Source organism: Coregonus clupeaformis, chromosome 6, assembly GCF_020615455.1.
Source record: "Coregonus clupeaformis isolate EN_2021a chromosome 6, ASM2061545v1, whole genome shotgun sequence".
In the NCBI taxonomy this organism is placed as follows: Eukaryota; Metazoa; Chordata; class Actinopteri; order Salmoniformes; family Salmonidae; genus Coregonus; species Coregonus clupeaformis.
In genome coordinates, this window is record NC_059197.1 from 32,769,730 (window position 1) to 32,784,729 (window position 15,000).

The 15,000-nt window shown below is 47.1% G+C and overlaps 1 protein-coding gene across 1 annotated transcript in view; it reads left to right on the forward strand.

The window, feature by feature from the left end:
* The window catches only part of LOC121567802 (cytoplasmic dynein 2 heavy chain 1), a 176,424-nt gene that overhangs the window by 10,433 nt on the left and 150,991 nt on the right, over positions 1-15,000 (forward strand). Inside the window, 16 exon segments of the mRNA XM_045220180.1 lie at positions 1,552-1,679; positions 1,760-1,875; positions 3,732-3,859; positions 4,596-4,745; positions 4,953-5,158; positions 5,287-5,442; positions 5,579-5,693; positions 5,839-6,168; positions 7,573-7,641; positions 7,733-7,887; positions 8,018-8,150; positions 8,833-8,950; positions 9,435-9,547; positions 9,688-9,801; positions 11,087-11,237; positions 11,991-12,196. Of these exon segments, the coding sequence (XP_045076115.1) occupies positions 1,552-1,679; positions 1,760-1,875; positions 3,732-3,859; positions 4,596-4,745; positions 4,953-5,158; positions 5,287-5,442; positions 5,579-5,693; positions 5,839-6,168; positions 7,573-7,641; positions 7,733-7,887; positions 8,018-8,150; positions 8,833-8,950; positions 9,435-9,547; positions 9,688-9,801; positions 11,087-11,237; positions 11,991-12,196 (2,388 nt within the window).

Consider the following 15,000-nt stretch of genomic DNA (forward strand, 5'->3'; position numbering starts at 1 on the left):
ATGCTTTCCACAGCAATTGTGTCAAGTTGGCTGGATGTCCTTTGGGTGGGGGACCATTCTTGATACACACGAGAAACTGTTGAGCGTGAAAAACCCAGCAGTGTTGCAGTTCTCGACACAAACCGGTGCGCCTGGCACCTACTACCATACCCCGTTCAAAGGCACTTAAATCTTTTGTCTTGCCCATTCACCCTCTGAATGGCACACATACACAATCCATGTCTCAATTGTCTCAAGGCTTGAAAATCCTTCTTTAACCTGTCTCCTCCCCTTCATTGATTGAAGAGGATTTAACAGGTGACATCAATAAGGGATCATAGCTTTCACCTGGTCAGTCTGTCATGGAAAGAGCATGTTTTGTACACTCAGTGTATATCTGAGTATATAATGTCTGCATGCTGCATATCTGCACTCTGAATCTCTGAGATGTGTGATCTATCCTAGCGTATATCTGTACTCTGAATCTCTGAGATGTGTGATCTATCCTAGCGTATATCTGTACTCTGAATCTCTGAGATGTGTGATCTATCCTAGCGTATACAGTGGGGGAAAAAGTATTTAGTCAGCCACCAAGGCAAGTTCTCCCACTTAAAATTAGAGAGGCCTGTAATTTTAATCATAGGTACACGTCAACTATGACAGACAATTGAGAAAAAAAATCCAGAAAATCACATTGTAGGATTTTTAATGAATTTAATTGCAAATATGGTGGAAAATAAGTATTTGGTCAATAAAAAAGTTTCTCAATACTTTGTTATATACAGTGGGGAAAAAAGTATTTAGTCAGCCACCAATTGTGTTCTCCCACTTAAAAAGATGAGAGAGAGGCCTGTAATTTTCATCATAGGTACACGTCCTGTATGACAGACAAATTGAGAAAAAAAAATTCAGAAAAGTCACATTGCAGGATTTTTTATGCGATTTATTTTTGCAAATTATGGTGGAAAATAAGTATTTGGTCACCTACAAACAAGCAAGATTTTCTGGCTCTCACAGACCTCTAACTTCTTCTTTAAGAGGCTCCTCTGTCCTCCACTCGTTACCTGTATTAATGGCACCTGTTTGAACTTGTGCAGGTCTACAATTTTGTTTCTGGTGTCCTTTGACAGCTCTTTGGTCTTGGCCATAGTGGAGTTTGGAGTGTGACTGTTTGAGGTTGTGGACAGGTGTCTTTTATACTAATAACAAGTTCAAACAGGTGCCATTAATACAGGTAACGAGTGGAGGACAGAGGAGCCTCTTAAAGAAGAAGTTAGAGGTCTGTGAGAGCCAGAAATCTTGCTTGTTTGTAGGTGACCAAATACTTATTTTCCACCATAATTTGCAAATAAATTCATAAAAAATCCTACAATGTGATTTTCTGGATTTTTTTTTCTTCTCAATTTGTCTGTCATCGTTGACGTGTACCGATGATGAAAATTACAGGCCTCTCTCATCTTTTTAAGTGGGAGAACTTGCACAATTGGTGGCTGACTAAATACTTTTTTCCCCCACTGTATCTGTACTCTGATTCTCTGAGATGTGTGATCGATCTGTGTGTTCTCTCTGTAGGAGTGGGTGGTGCTGGGCCAGCTGGACATGGACGTGTTGGTGGAGAAGCAGCTATCGTCTGTCCAGGACTGGGAGAGGAACTTCAAGGCCCTGAAGGCCAGAGGGAAGGAGTCAGAACGCCTGCCCAGGTACACAGCCTCCCATAGGCCACAAAGCTTCCATTGATCAGACTGTTGCAGTCATGATAAAACCGTTTTGTCTCTTTCAGTCTGGAGAAGGTTGGCTGTATCTCAGTGAACTGTGAGCCAGTGAAGGCAGTGATTGATGACCTCATCCAGAGACTGTTTGATGCCCTGCTGATGTCACTCAGGAAGTCCATACAAGGTAAAGCCTGGAACCTCACTTGAAATACAGTGAGGGGGAAAAAAGTATTTGATCCCCTGCTGATTTGTACGTTTGCTCACTGACAAAGACATGATCAGTCTATAATTTTAATGGTAGGTTTATTTGAACAGTGAGAGAGCCGAATAACAACAAAAAAATCCAGGAAAAACCCATGTCAAAAAATGTTATAAATTGTTTTGCATTTTAATGAGGGAAATAAGTATTTGACCCCTCTGCAAAACATGACTTAGTACTTGGTGGCAAAACCCTTGTTGGCAATCACAGAGGTCAGACGTTTCTTGTAGTTGGCCACCAGGTTTGCACACATCTCAGGAGGGATTTTGTCCCACTCCAGATCTTCTCCAAGTCATTAAGGTTTCGAGCCTGACGTTTGTCAACTCGAACCTTCAGCTCCCTCCACAGATTTTTTTATGGGATTAAGGTCTGAGACTGGCTAGGCCACTCCAGGACCTTAATGTGTCTTCTTCTTGAGCCACTCCTTTGTTGCCTTGGCCGTGTGTTGTGGGTCATTGTCATGCTGGAATACCCATCCACGACCCATTTTCAATGCCCTGGCTGAGGAAGGAGGTTCTCACCCAAGATTTGACGGTGCATGGCCCCGTCCATCGTCCCTTTGATGCAGTGAAGTTGTCCTGTCCCCTTAGTAGAAAAACAGACCCAAAGCATAATGTTTCCACCTCCATGTTTGACGGTGGGGATGGTGTTCTTGGGGTCATAGGCAGCATTCCTCCTCCTCCAAACACGGCGAGTTGAGTTGATGCCAAAGAGCTCGATTTTGGTCTCATCTAACCACAACACTTTCACCCAGTTCTCCTCTGAATCATTCAGATGTCCATTGGTAAACTTCAGACGGGCCTGTATATGTGCTTTCTTTAGCAGGGGGACCTTGCGGGCGCTGCAGGATTTCAGTCCTTCACGGCGTAGTGTGTTACCAATTGTTTTCTTGGTGACTATGGTCCCAGCTGCCTTGAGATCATTGACAAGATCCTCCCGTAGTAGTTCTGGGCTGATTCCCTCACCATTCTCATGATCATTGCAACTCCACGAGGTGAGATCTTGCATGGAGCCCCCAGGCCGAGGGAGATTGACAGGTCTTTTGTGTTTCTTCCATTTGCGAATAATCGCACCAACTGTTGTCACCTTCTCACCAAGCTGCTTGGCGATGGTCTTGTAGCCCATTCCAGCCTTGTGTAGGTCTACAATCTTGTCCCTGACATCCTTGGAGAGCTCTTTGGTCTTGGCCATGGTGGAGAGTTTGGAATCTGATTGATTGATTGCTTCTGTGGACAGGTGTCTTTTAAACAGGTAACAAGTTGAGAATAGGAGCACTCACTTTAAGAGTGTGCTCCTAATCTCAGCTCGTTACCTGTATAAAAAGACACCTGGGAGCCAGAAATCTTTCTGATTGAGAGGGGTCAAATACTTATTTCCCCTCATTAAAATGCAAATCAATTTATAACATTTTTGACATGCGTTTTTCTGGATTTTTTTGTTGTTATTCTGTCTCGCACTGTTCAAATAAACCTACCATTAAAATTATAGACTGATCATTTCTTTGTCAGTGGGCAAACGTACAAAATCAGCAGGGGATCAAATACTTTTTTTCCCTCACTTGAAATACATACTCAAATCTCCCAGTGACACCAGTGTATGATTGTTGATGTATCTTGTGTGCAGGGGCTTTACGACAGTTTTGTTCACATGACGTGTTTTCTCACTCCCGATCTTTCCCTTTCTGTTTTGTTCTAATTTTCTTTCTTCTCTGTTGTCCCCCCTCCCCCTGTTGTCCCCCCCCCCCCTGTTGTCCCCCCCTCCCCCTGTTTCCCCCCCTCCAGGCCATACCCTAGACATAGACAGTTTTGTGACTGAGGCCATGGAGACGTTGTCCTCTCGTCCAGAGAGTATTGATGAGATAGGAGAGGCCAATTCCAGACACAGCCAGATACATGCCCGCAAACCAGATGTAAGCAACTCACTTTGAGGGACTCAACGTTACTTAAAGGTCCTGAACAGTCATTCTGAAAAGTACTTTTTCTCTCATGGCTAACTACCAGGAAGTTTGAAAATACAGGCTGAGTGTGCGGGGAGCTTATATTCATGAGCTTTGAAACGCCTATTTAAAGCAACTTGGATGCAGTGACCCCAGTGTTGCAGTAAAATCATCTGAAGCTAATTTGGTGATACACAAAGCAACTCAAACAACATTGAAATTGCACCAATGATATAATAAAAAATTAATACATCTCCCGTTTGGCATGTATCTTGTGATGCGCTTCACAGCAGCACTGACTGATGTGTTGACCTGACAACTGCATCTGAGTTTGTGAACACCCCCCCCCCCCCCTGCTGTCTGAACACCAAACTAGCCAGTAACTAGCGAACACCAGGCACAGATGAAAGGGGAAACATGGGGAAGGGGACCAGTAACTTTATGATCAAACTTTATCAATGTAGAAGCAACAGTCATTTTTTTATACTTTGGTCACACTTTGATCTGGTTTCCTTCAAATATCATCAGTTTTCATGAAAAACATGATTTTGACTGTTCATGACCATTAACATTCAATCACTACTACCACAGTTCTGTAAAGTTGCCTGAGCGTTGCTGTAATGTTTTGTGATGTTCCATATATATCGAGCCCCGGTTTTGTAACGTTGTCTGAGCGTTGCTCTAATGTTTGTGTGATTGTGTTGTGTAGATCCTGCCCCAGTTCCAGGCTGCGGAGGAGAAGAACCGTCTGCTGAGGGCCGTCGCAGGAGGAGGGCTGGACTCTCTGTCCTCCCTCAGGGCCAAGTGGGACAAACTAGAGCTGATGATGGAGAGCCACCAGCTGATGATCAAAGAGCAGGTACACACACACACACACACACACACACACACACACACACACACACACGAGAGAGAGCGCAAACACACACACGCACACACACACACACACACACGAGAGAGAGAGCGCAAACACACACACGCACACTTTTTCAAACACGCTTGGAACAAACGCATAAACACAGATGCTCATTCCCTAATTTCCCCCCCGTTTCTCCCTCTCCTCTAGGTGGAGGTGATGCGTAGTAATGCTGAGAGTCGTATCCAGGCCTACAGGCTGGAGCTGGACAGGTTCAGGGCTCGCTGGGACCAGCTGAAGCCCAGAGATGAGGTCATAGAGACGGGAGACCAGGCAGCCCTGCTGGCCTCTGTCCAAACCATCAGAGACAAGAAACAGGAGTTCCAGGAGCTGGAGGTCACACGCACACGCCTGCTGTAGGTTTACACACACACACACACACACACACACACACACACACACACACACACACACACACACACAGCAAGTCAACTTTACTTTCAATCCTTCAGTTTTCTGTGTACTAATGAGTGTCTCTTCTCAGTGAGGACTGTCGTCACTTTGAGCTGGAGGCTCCAGACTTCTCCCTGGCGGAGGAGACCATCAGGGACATGGAGGAGTATGGCCAGATGTGGTCTCTGTATGAGGACTGGCAGGAGGACTTCCAGGAGAAGGCGAAGGAGGACTGGATCACATTCAGGTTAGGAGTCTGACATCAGAGAGGTGTCAGGGAAGGTTTGGGGTTTGATTTGATATTATCATTTCCACCTTGTTTGTCTTCGCTGGCTAACTAGTGGTTGAATAAACAGTGTGTGTGTGTGTTTTGCTTTTTGCAGGAGTAAGACCTATGTGTTTGAGGAGTTCCTGTTTGCGTGGCAGGACAGACTGAGGAAGCTTGAGCAGCACACCAGCCTGTCTGTTAAACTACAGAGAGAAGTTGACAAGTACAAGGTGAGGGGGAGAGAGAGAGAGAGAGAGAGAAAAGTGGAAGACAAACTCCTCTGTCTGCTAAGCAGAAATGTTAACATGTATTCTGTCTATCTGTGTGTATAGAGTCTGGTTCCGGTGTTAAAATGTATTCTGTGTGTGTTTGTAGAGTCTGGTACCAGTGTTAAAGTACGTGCGAGGGGAGCACCTATCCCAGGACCACTGGTTGGATCTGTTCAGATTGTTGGGTCTTCCTAAAGGCACTACCCTGGAGAGACTGACCTTCTGGGATCTCCTCAGTGTGGCTGATACCATCACTGACCGAGCCCTGGAGCTCAAAGACCTAAACAGCAGAGCCCAGGCGGAGGTGACCATCAGAGAGGCTCTCAGAGAGCTGGACCTGTGGGGGGCTGGAGCTGCCTTCACCCTCACTGAGTACACAGACAGCGCTGGACACACACTCACTCTCATCAAGGACTGGAAGGACGTGGTCAACCAGGTAAGGGACAATACAGTATTATACAGTAGTTGATGCAGCAGACTACTGAAACACTCTCACTACTGGACACACTTACTACCGGACACACTTACTACCGGACACACTCACTACCGGACACACTCACTACCGGACACACTCACTACCGGACACACTCACTACCGGACACACTCACTACCGGACACACTCACTACCGGACACACTCACTACTGGACACACTCACTACCGGACACACTCACTACTGGACACACTCACTACCGGACACACTCACTACTGGACACACTCACTACCGGACACACTCACTACCGGACACACTCACTACTGGACACACTCACTACCGGACACACTCACTACCGGACACACTCACTACCGGACACACTCACTACCGGACACACTCACTACCGGACACACTCACTACTGGACACACTCACTACTGGACACACTCACTACCGGACACACTCACTACCGGACACACTCACTACCGGACACACTCACTACCGGACACACTCACTACCGGACACACTCACTACCGGACACACTCACTACCGGACACACTCACTACCGGACACACTCACTACCGGACACACACACACTCACTACCGGACACACTCACTACCGGACACACTCACTACCGGACACACACACACACTCACTACCGGACACACACTCACTACTGGACACACTCACTACCGGACACACTCACTACCGGACACACTCACTACCGGACACACTCACTACCGGACACACTCACTACCGGACACACTCACACTCACTACCGGACACACTCACTACCGGACACACTCACACTCACTACCGGACACACTCACTACTGGACACACTCACTTCCGGACACACTCACTTCTGGACACACTCACTACCGGACACACTCACTACAGGACACACACACACTCACTACCGGACACACACACACTCACTACCGGACACACACACACTCACTACCGGACACACTCACACACTACCGGACACACTCACTTCCGGACACACACACACTCACTACCGGACACACTCACTACCGGACACACACACACTCACTACCGGACACACACACTCACTACCGGACACACACACACACACTACCGGACACACTCACTACCGGACACACCTACACTCACTACCGGACACACTCACTACCGGACACACACACACTCACTACCGGACACACACACACTCACTACCGGACACACTCACTACCGGACACATACACTACCGGACACACTCACTACCGGACACACTCACTACCGGACACACTCACTACCGGACACATACACTACCGGACACACTCACTACCGGACACGGACACACTCACTACCGGACACACTCACACACACACTACCGGACACACACACACTCACTACTGGACACACTCTAACCTGGTCTCCTATACAGGTTGGTGATAACCGCTGCCTTCTGCAGTCTCTGAAGGACTCTCCATACTACCGCGGCTTCCAGGACAAGGTGAGTCTTTAGAGTTACTCAGAACTGAAAGCACAGCATCTTTAAAAGTAGCTGCTTTACCTAGTGTTACCGTGTGTGTGTGTTTGTCCAGGTTAGTCTGTGGGAGGTACGTCTGTCTGATCTAGATGAGTACCTGGTCAGTCTGAATGCCATCCAGAGGCGCTGGGTCTACCTGGAGCCCATCTTCGGACGGGGGGCTCTGCCCAGGGAACAAGCCCGTTTCAAACGGGTCGACGAGGACTTTAGGTACTCCTGTCCCTGTGTGTGTTTCTAAACTGTGTGTGTGTGTGTGTGTGTGTGTGGCTCTGTTTTTTCTGATCCATTGTCCATGTTGTACTCTGTGTGTTTCTAAACTGTGTGTGTGTCTGTGTGTCAGGTCCATCTTGGCTGATGTCCAGAGGGACAGCAGGGTGACGTCTCTGAGCTCTCGTTCTGGCATCAGAAACTCCCTCATCACCATCTTAGACCAGCTCCAGCGCTGCCAGAAATCACTCAACGAGTTCCTAGAGGTACTGAACAATCAACTACCAACCAGGGATCAATAAATTAACAAATCAATAAATCTATACTTCAATTGATTCGCCAATCAGTACTAGTACAAAGATGGATGTATATGTCCTCACTAAACATAGAAATAAAAAAACATACACTGAGTGGACAAAACACCTTCCTAATATTGAGTTGCACCCCCTTTTGCCCTCAGAACAGCCTCAATTCATCGGGGCATGGACTCTACAAGGTGTTGAAAGTGTTCCACAGGGATGCTGGCCCATGTTGACTCCAATGCTTCCCACAGTAGTCTCAAGTTGGCTGGATGTCCTTTGGGTGGTGGAACATTCTTGATAGACATGGGAATCTGTTGAGTGTGAAAAACCCAGCAGCGTTGCAGTTCTTGACACAAACCGGTGCCCCTGTACCTACTACCATACCCTGTTCAAACGCACTTAAATCTGTTGTTTTGTCCATTCACCCTCTGAATGGCACGCATACACAATCCATGTCTTAGTTTTCCTTCTTTAAACTGTCTCCTCCCCTTCATCTACATTGATTGAAGTGGATTTAACAAGTACCATCAATAAGGGATCATAGCTTTCACCTGGATTGACCTGGTCAGTCTACGTCATGGAAAGAGCAGGTGTTCATAATGTTTTGTCCACTCAGTGTAGAAGTGTATGTCTCTGTCCCCTGTAGGAGAAGCGTTCTGCCTTCCCACGGTTCTACTTCATTGGCGATGATGACCTGCTGGAGATTCTGGGCCAGGCCACCAACCCCACTGTCATACAGTCACACCTCAAGAAGCTGTTCGCTGGTACACACACACACACACACACACACACACACACACACGCACACACACACACACACACACACACACACACACACACGCACACACACACACACACACACACACACACACACACACACACACACACACACACACACACACACACACACACACACACACACACACACACACGCACACACACACACACACACACACACACACACACACACACACACACACACACACACACACACACACACACACACACACACACACACACACACACACACACGCTCACACACACACACACACACACACACACACACACACACACACACACACACACACACACACACACACACACACACACACACACACACACACACACACACACACACACATGCTCACACCCAAATCCCAACGTCAATACAGTAACAACTAAAGAAGCTGTCAACTGGTGAAACTGATGTGTCTGTAGTGACAGTGGATATAACTGTGTTCTCTGTAGGCATCAACAGTGTTGACTTTGATGGGGACTGCCAGCACATCGTGGCCATGCGCTCTCTAGAGGGAGAGGTGGTCCCCCTCAGGAACCTCATCCGAATCTCCAACAGCGTAGAGGTAGGGGGGTGAACGGGTCAAGGGGCACGGGGTAGAGGGTAGGGGGTACTGCAATGTGTACCTCAATCACACAACTCCATTATTACACACAACTCAATTATATAGCTCCTTAAAAGTGTGTGTGTGTGTGTGGGTTCCAGGTGTGGCTGGGTGAGCTGTCTGCTGAGATGAAGGAGACTCTGAAGCAGCTGCTGTGTGAGTGTGTGTCAGCAGGGAGGAAAGGAGAGGTGGACCCGTCCCGCTACCCCTCTCAGGTATGATTCATTACATTTAAATGTTTTAGTCATTTAGCAGACGCTCTTATCCAGAGCGACTTACAGTTAGTGAGTACATACATACATTACTCATTGATGCTATCTGACTCTTCTCTTATTGTGTTTCTCCTATATGACTCCTGTCTGACTCCAGTATAACTCCTGTCTGACTCCAGTATAACTCCTGTCTGACTCCAGTATAACTCCTTTCTGACTCCTGTCTCACCAGTATAACTCCAGTATAAATCCTGTCTGACTCCAGTATGACTCCTGTATGAGTCCTGTTTAACTCCAGTATAACTCCTGTCTGACTCCAGTATAACTCCTGTCTGACTCCGGTATAACTCCTGTCTGACTCCTGTCTGACTCCTGTCTGACTCCTGTCTGACTCCAGTATGACTCCTGTCTGACTCCGGTATGACTCCTGTCTGACTCCAGTCTGACTCCTGTCTGACTCCGGTATAACTCCTTTATGAGTCCTGTTTAACTCCAGTATAACTCCTGTCTGACTCCAGTATAACTCCTGTCTGACTCCGGTATAACTCCTGTCTGACTCCGGTATAACTCCTGTCTGACTCCAGTCTGACTCCTGTCTGACTCCTGTCTGACTCCTGTCTGACTCTGGTATAACTCCTGTCTGACTCCAGTCTGACTCCTGTCTGACTCCAGTATAACTCCTTTCTGACTCCTGTCTCACCAGTATAACTCCAGTATAACCGGTCTGACTCCAGTCTGACTCCTGTCTGATTCCTGTATAACTACAGTATAACTCCTGTCTGACTCCAGTCTGACTCCTGTCTGACTCCAGTATGACTCCTGTCTGACTCCAGTATAACTCCTGTCTGACTCCGGTATAACTCCTGTCTGACTCCTGTCTGACTCCAGTCTGACTCCTGTCTGACTCCAGTCTGACTCCTGTCTGACTCTGGTATAACTCCAGTCTGACTCCGGTATAACTCCTGTATGAGTCCTGTTTAACTCCAGTATGACTCCTGTCTGACTCCGGTATAACTCCTGTCTGACTCCAGTCTGACTCCTGTCTGACTCCGGTATAACTCCTGTCTGACTCCAGTATAACTCCTGTCTGACTCCAGTATAACTCCTGTCTGACTCCTGATTGACTCATGTATGAGTCCTGTATAGTTCCTGTCTGATCTTTGTATCTCCTGGTGTAGAGCCATTGTAATTTCTGCCTGACTCCTTAGTGACTCCTGTCTGACCCCTGATGTAGATCCTGTCTGACTCCTAATGGACTCCTGACTGACTCCTGTGTCTCTGGGTGTAGATCCTGTGCTTGGCAGAGCAGATCCAGTTCACTGAGGAGGTGGAGAGTGGTCTGAGAAACAGCAGTCTGCAGCAGCTGGAGGTGGAGCTCACCGCTAAGTTGGAGCACTACACCACCGTAGACACCAGCTCTGAGGAGACGGGAAACACAGGTGTGTGTGTGTGTGTGGTTGCTTATTGTTACAGTGGCTCATTGGCATGCCTCAGCCCTATCTGATGTTAATTATGTTACTGTGTTACAATTATGTTACAATCTGCTGTTTTATTTACCTAGTGTGAAGTCAGATAACCAGTACATGTGTGTCTCTCCCCAGCTCCCCAGGCTAAAGAGGTCAGATAACCAGTACATGTGTGTCTCTCCCCAGCTCCCCAGGCTAAAGAGGTCAGATAACCAGTACATGTGTGTCTCTCCCCAGCTCCCCAGGCTAAAGTGGTCAGATAACCAGTACATGTGTGTCTCTCCCCAGCTCCCCAGGCTAAAGTGGTCAGATAACCAGTACATGTGTGTCTCTCCCCAGCTCCCCAGGCTAAAGAGGCTTGCTAAGAGGCTGCAGTCATAACTGTCAGTCTAATCTAATGGCCGGCCCCTAATGAATAGCTACATAAAACAGCTCTTGTGTGGACTGGCTGGGGAGGAGAAGCTCTCTGACTGAGGGAGAGGCCACGGTGATAAAACTCCGCTCACAGCACAGGGCCCAAGCATTAGATACAGTCCTGGGGGAGACATGACTAGGGCCAGATCTAAAAGGATCTTATCAATACCATTAGCGTTATCAACAACCACATGGCCTGAGCAGGAAAGACCCTGGGCCTACATAGCTCTGATCAGAATCTGTGCACTGTATTGGTAGTGTGGAGCCATTTTGAGACAGGGTCTGTTCTGATAGGATGCTTCTCCCCCATAGAGTCAAGTGTGTTGCAGCTGAAGCTGAAGGCTCTGATCCTAGACATCATCCATAACATCAGTGTGGTGAAGCAGCTGTGTGAGGAGGGGGTGAGCAGCCCTGACGCCTGGGCCTGGAGGAAACAGCTCCGTTTCTACCTCGACAACGACAGACGCTGCTCCATACAGATGGTCGACGCTCACTTCAGCTATACATACGAGTACCAGGTACAAAAACCTCTACACGGATATACTGTACTTCTGACCACCTCTCTACACAGATAAACATCTGACCACCTCTCTACACAGATATACTGTACTTCTGACCACCTCTCTACACAGATATACTGTGCTTCTGACCACCTCTCTACACAGATAAACATCTGACCACCTCTCTACACAGATAAACATCTGACCACCTCTCTACACGGATATACTGTACTTCTGACCACCTCTCTACACAGATATACTGTGCTTCTGACCACCTCTCTACACAGATATACTGTACTTCTGACCACCTCTCTACACAGATATACTACTCTGACCACCTCTCTACACAGATAAACATCTGACCACCTCTCTACACAGATATACTGTACTTCTGACCACCTCTCTACACAGATATACTGTACTTCTGACCACCTCTCTACACAGATATACTTCTGACCACCTCTCTACACAGATATACTTCTGACCACCTCTCTACACAGATATACTATACTTCTGACCACCTCTCTACACAGATATACTGTGCTTCTGACCACCTCTCTACACAGATATACTGTACTTCTGACCACCTCTCTACACAGATAAACATCTGACCACCTCTCTACACAGATATACTGTGCTTCTGACCACCTCTCTACACAGATAAACATCTGACCACCTCTCTACACAGATATACTATACTTCTGACCACCTCTCTACACAGATATACTGTGCTTCTGACCACCTCTCTACACAGATATACTGTACTTCTGACCACCTCTCTACACAGATAAACATCTGACCACCTCTCTACACAGATATACTGTACTTCTGACCACCTCTCTACACAGATATACTGTACTTCTGACCACCTCTCTACACAGATATACTGTACGTCTGACCACCTCTCTACACAGATATACTGTACATCTGACCACCTCTCTACACAGATATACTGTACTTCTGACCACCTCTCTACACAGATATACTGTGCTTCTGACCACCTCTCTACACAGATATACTGTACTTCTGACCACCTCTCTACACAGATATACTGTACTTCGACCACCTCTCTACACAGATATACTGTACTTCTGACCACCTCTCTACACAGATATACTGTACTTCTGACCACCTCTCTACACAGATATACTGTACTTCTGACCACCTCTCTACACAGATATACTGTACTTCTGACCACCTCTCTACACAGATATACTGTACTTCTGACCACCTCTCTACACAGATATACTGTACTTCTGACCACCTCTCTACACAGATAAACATCTGACCACCTCTCTACACAGATATACTGTACTTCTGACCACCTCTCTACACAGATATACTGTACTTCTGACCACCTCTCTACACAGATATACTGTACTTCTGACCACCTCTCTACACAGATATACTGTACTTCTGACCACCTCTCTACACAGATATACTGTACTTCTGACCACCTCTCTACACAGATATACTGTACTTCTGACCACCTCTCTACACAGATATACTGTGCTTCTGACCACCTCTCTACACAGATAAACACTTCTGACCACCTCTCTACACAGATATACTGTACTTCTGACCACCTCTCTACACAGATATACTGTACTTCTGACCACCTCTCTACACAGATATACTGTACGTCTGACCACCTCTCTACACAGATATACTGTACTTCTGACCACCTCTCTACACAGATATACTGTACTTCTGACCACCTCTCTACACAGATATACTATACTTCTGACCACCTCTACACAGATATTTACATTTACATTTACGTCATTTAGCAGACGCTCTTATCCAGAGCGACTTACAAATTGGTGCATTCACCTTATGATAGCCAGTGGGACAACCACTATTTTTTATTTGTTTAGAGAATTTTTATTTTTTTCATTTGATTTATATATATATTTTTGTTGTTTTTTATTTTTGTTGTTTATTTATTTGTATGTGTTTTTTGTTGTTGTAATAATAATAATAATAATAATAATATTTAAAAAAAAATTGTAGGGGGGGGGGGCGGGGGGGATGGGGGGGGTAGAAGGATTACTTTATACTATTCCAGGTATTCCTTAAAGAGGTAGGGTTTCAAGTGTCTCCGGAAGGTGGTCAGTGACTCCGCTGTCCTGGCGTCGTGAGGGAGCTTGTTCCACCATTGGGGTGCCAGAGCAGCGAACAGTTTTGACTGGGCTGAGCGGGAACTGTGCTTCCGCAGAGGTAGGGGGACCAGCAGGCCAGAGGTGGAAGAACGCAATGCCCTCGTTTGGGTGTAGGGACTGATCAGAGCCTGAAGGTAAGGAGGTGCCGTTCCCCTCACAGCTCCGTAGGCAAGCACCATGTTCTTGTAGCAGATGCGAGCTTCAACTGGAAGCCAGTGGAGTGTGCGGAGGAGCGGGGTGACGTGAGAGAACTTGGGAAGGTTGAACACCAGACGGGCTGCAGCGTTCTGGATGAGTTGTAGGGGTTTAATGGCACAGGCAGGGAGCCCAGCCAACAGCGAGTTGCAGTAGTCCAGACGGGAGGTGACAAGTGCCTGGATTAGGACCTGTGCCGCTTCCTGTGTAAGGTAGGGTCGTACTCTGCGAATGTTGTAGAGCATGAACCTACAGGATCGGGTCACCGCTTTGATGTTAGCGGAGAACGACAGGGTGTTGTCCAGGGTCACACCAAGGTTCTTTGCACTCTGGGAGGAGGACACAACAGATTTGTCAACCGTGATGGCGAGATCATGGAGCGGGCAGTCCTTCCCTGGGAGGAAGAGTAGCTCCGTCTTGTCTAGATATACTGTACTTCTGACCACCTCTCTACACAGATATACT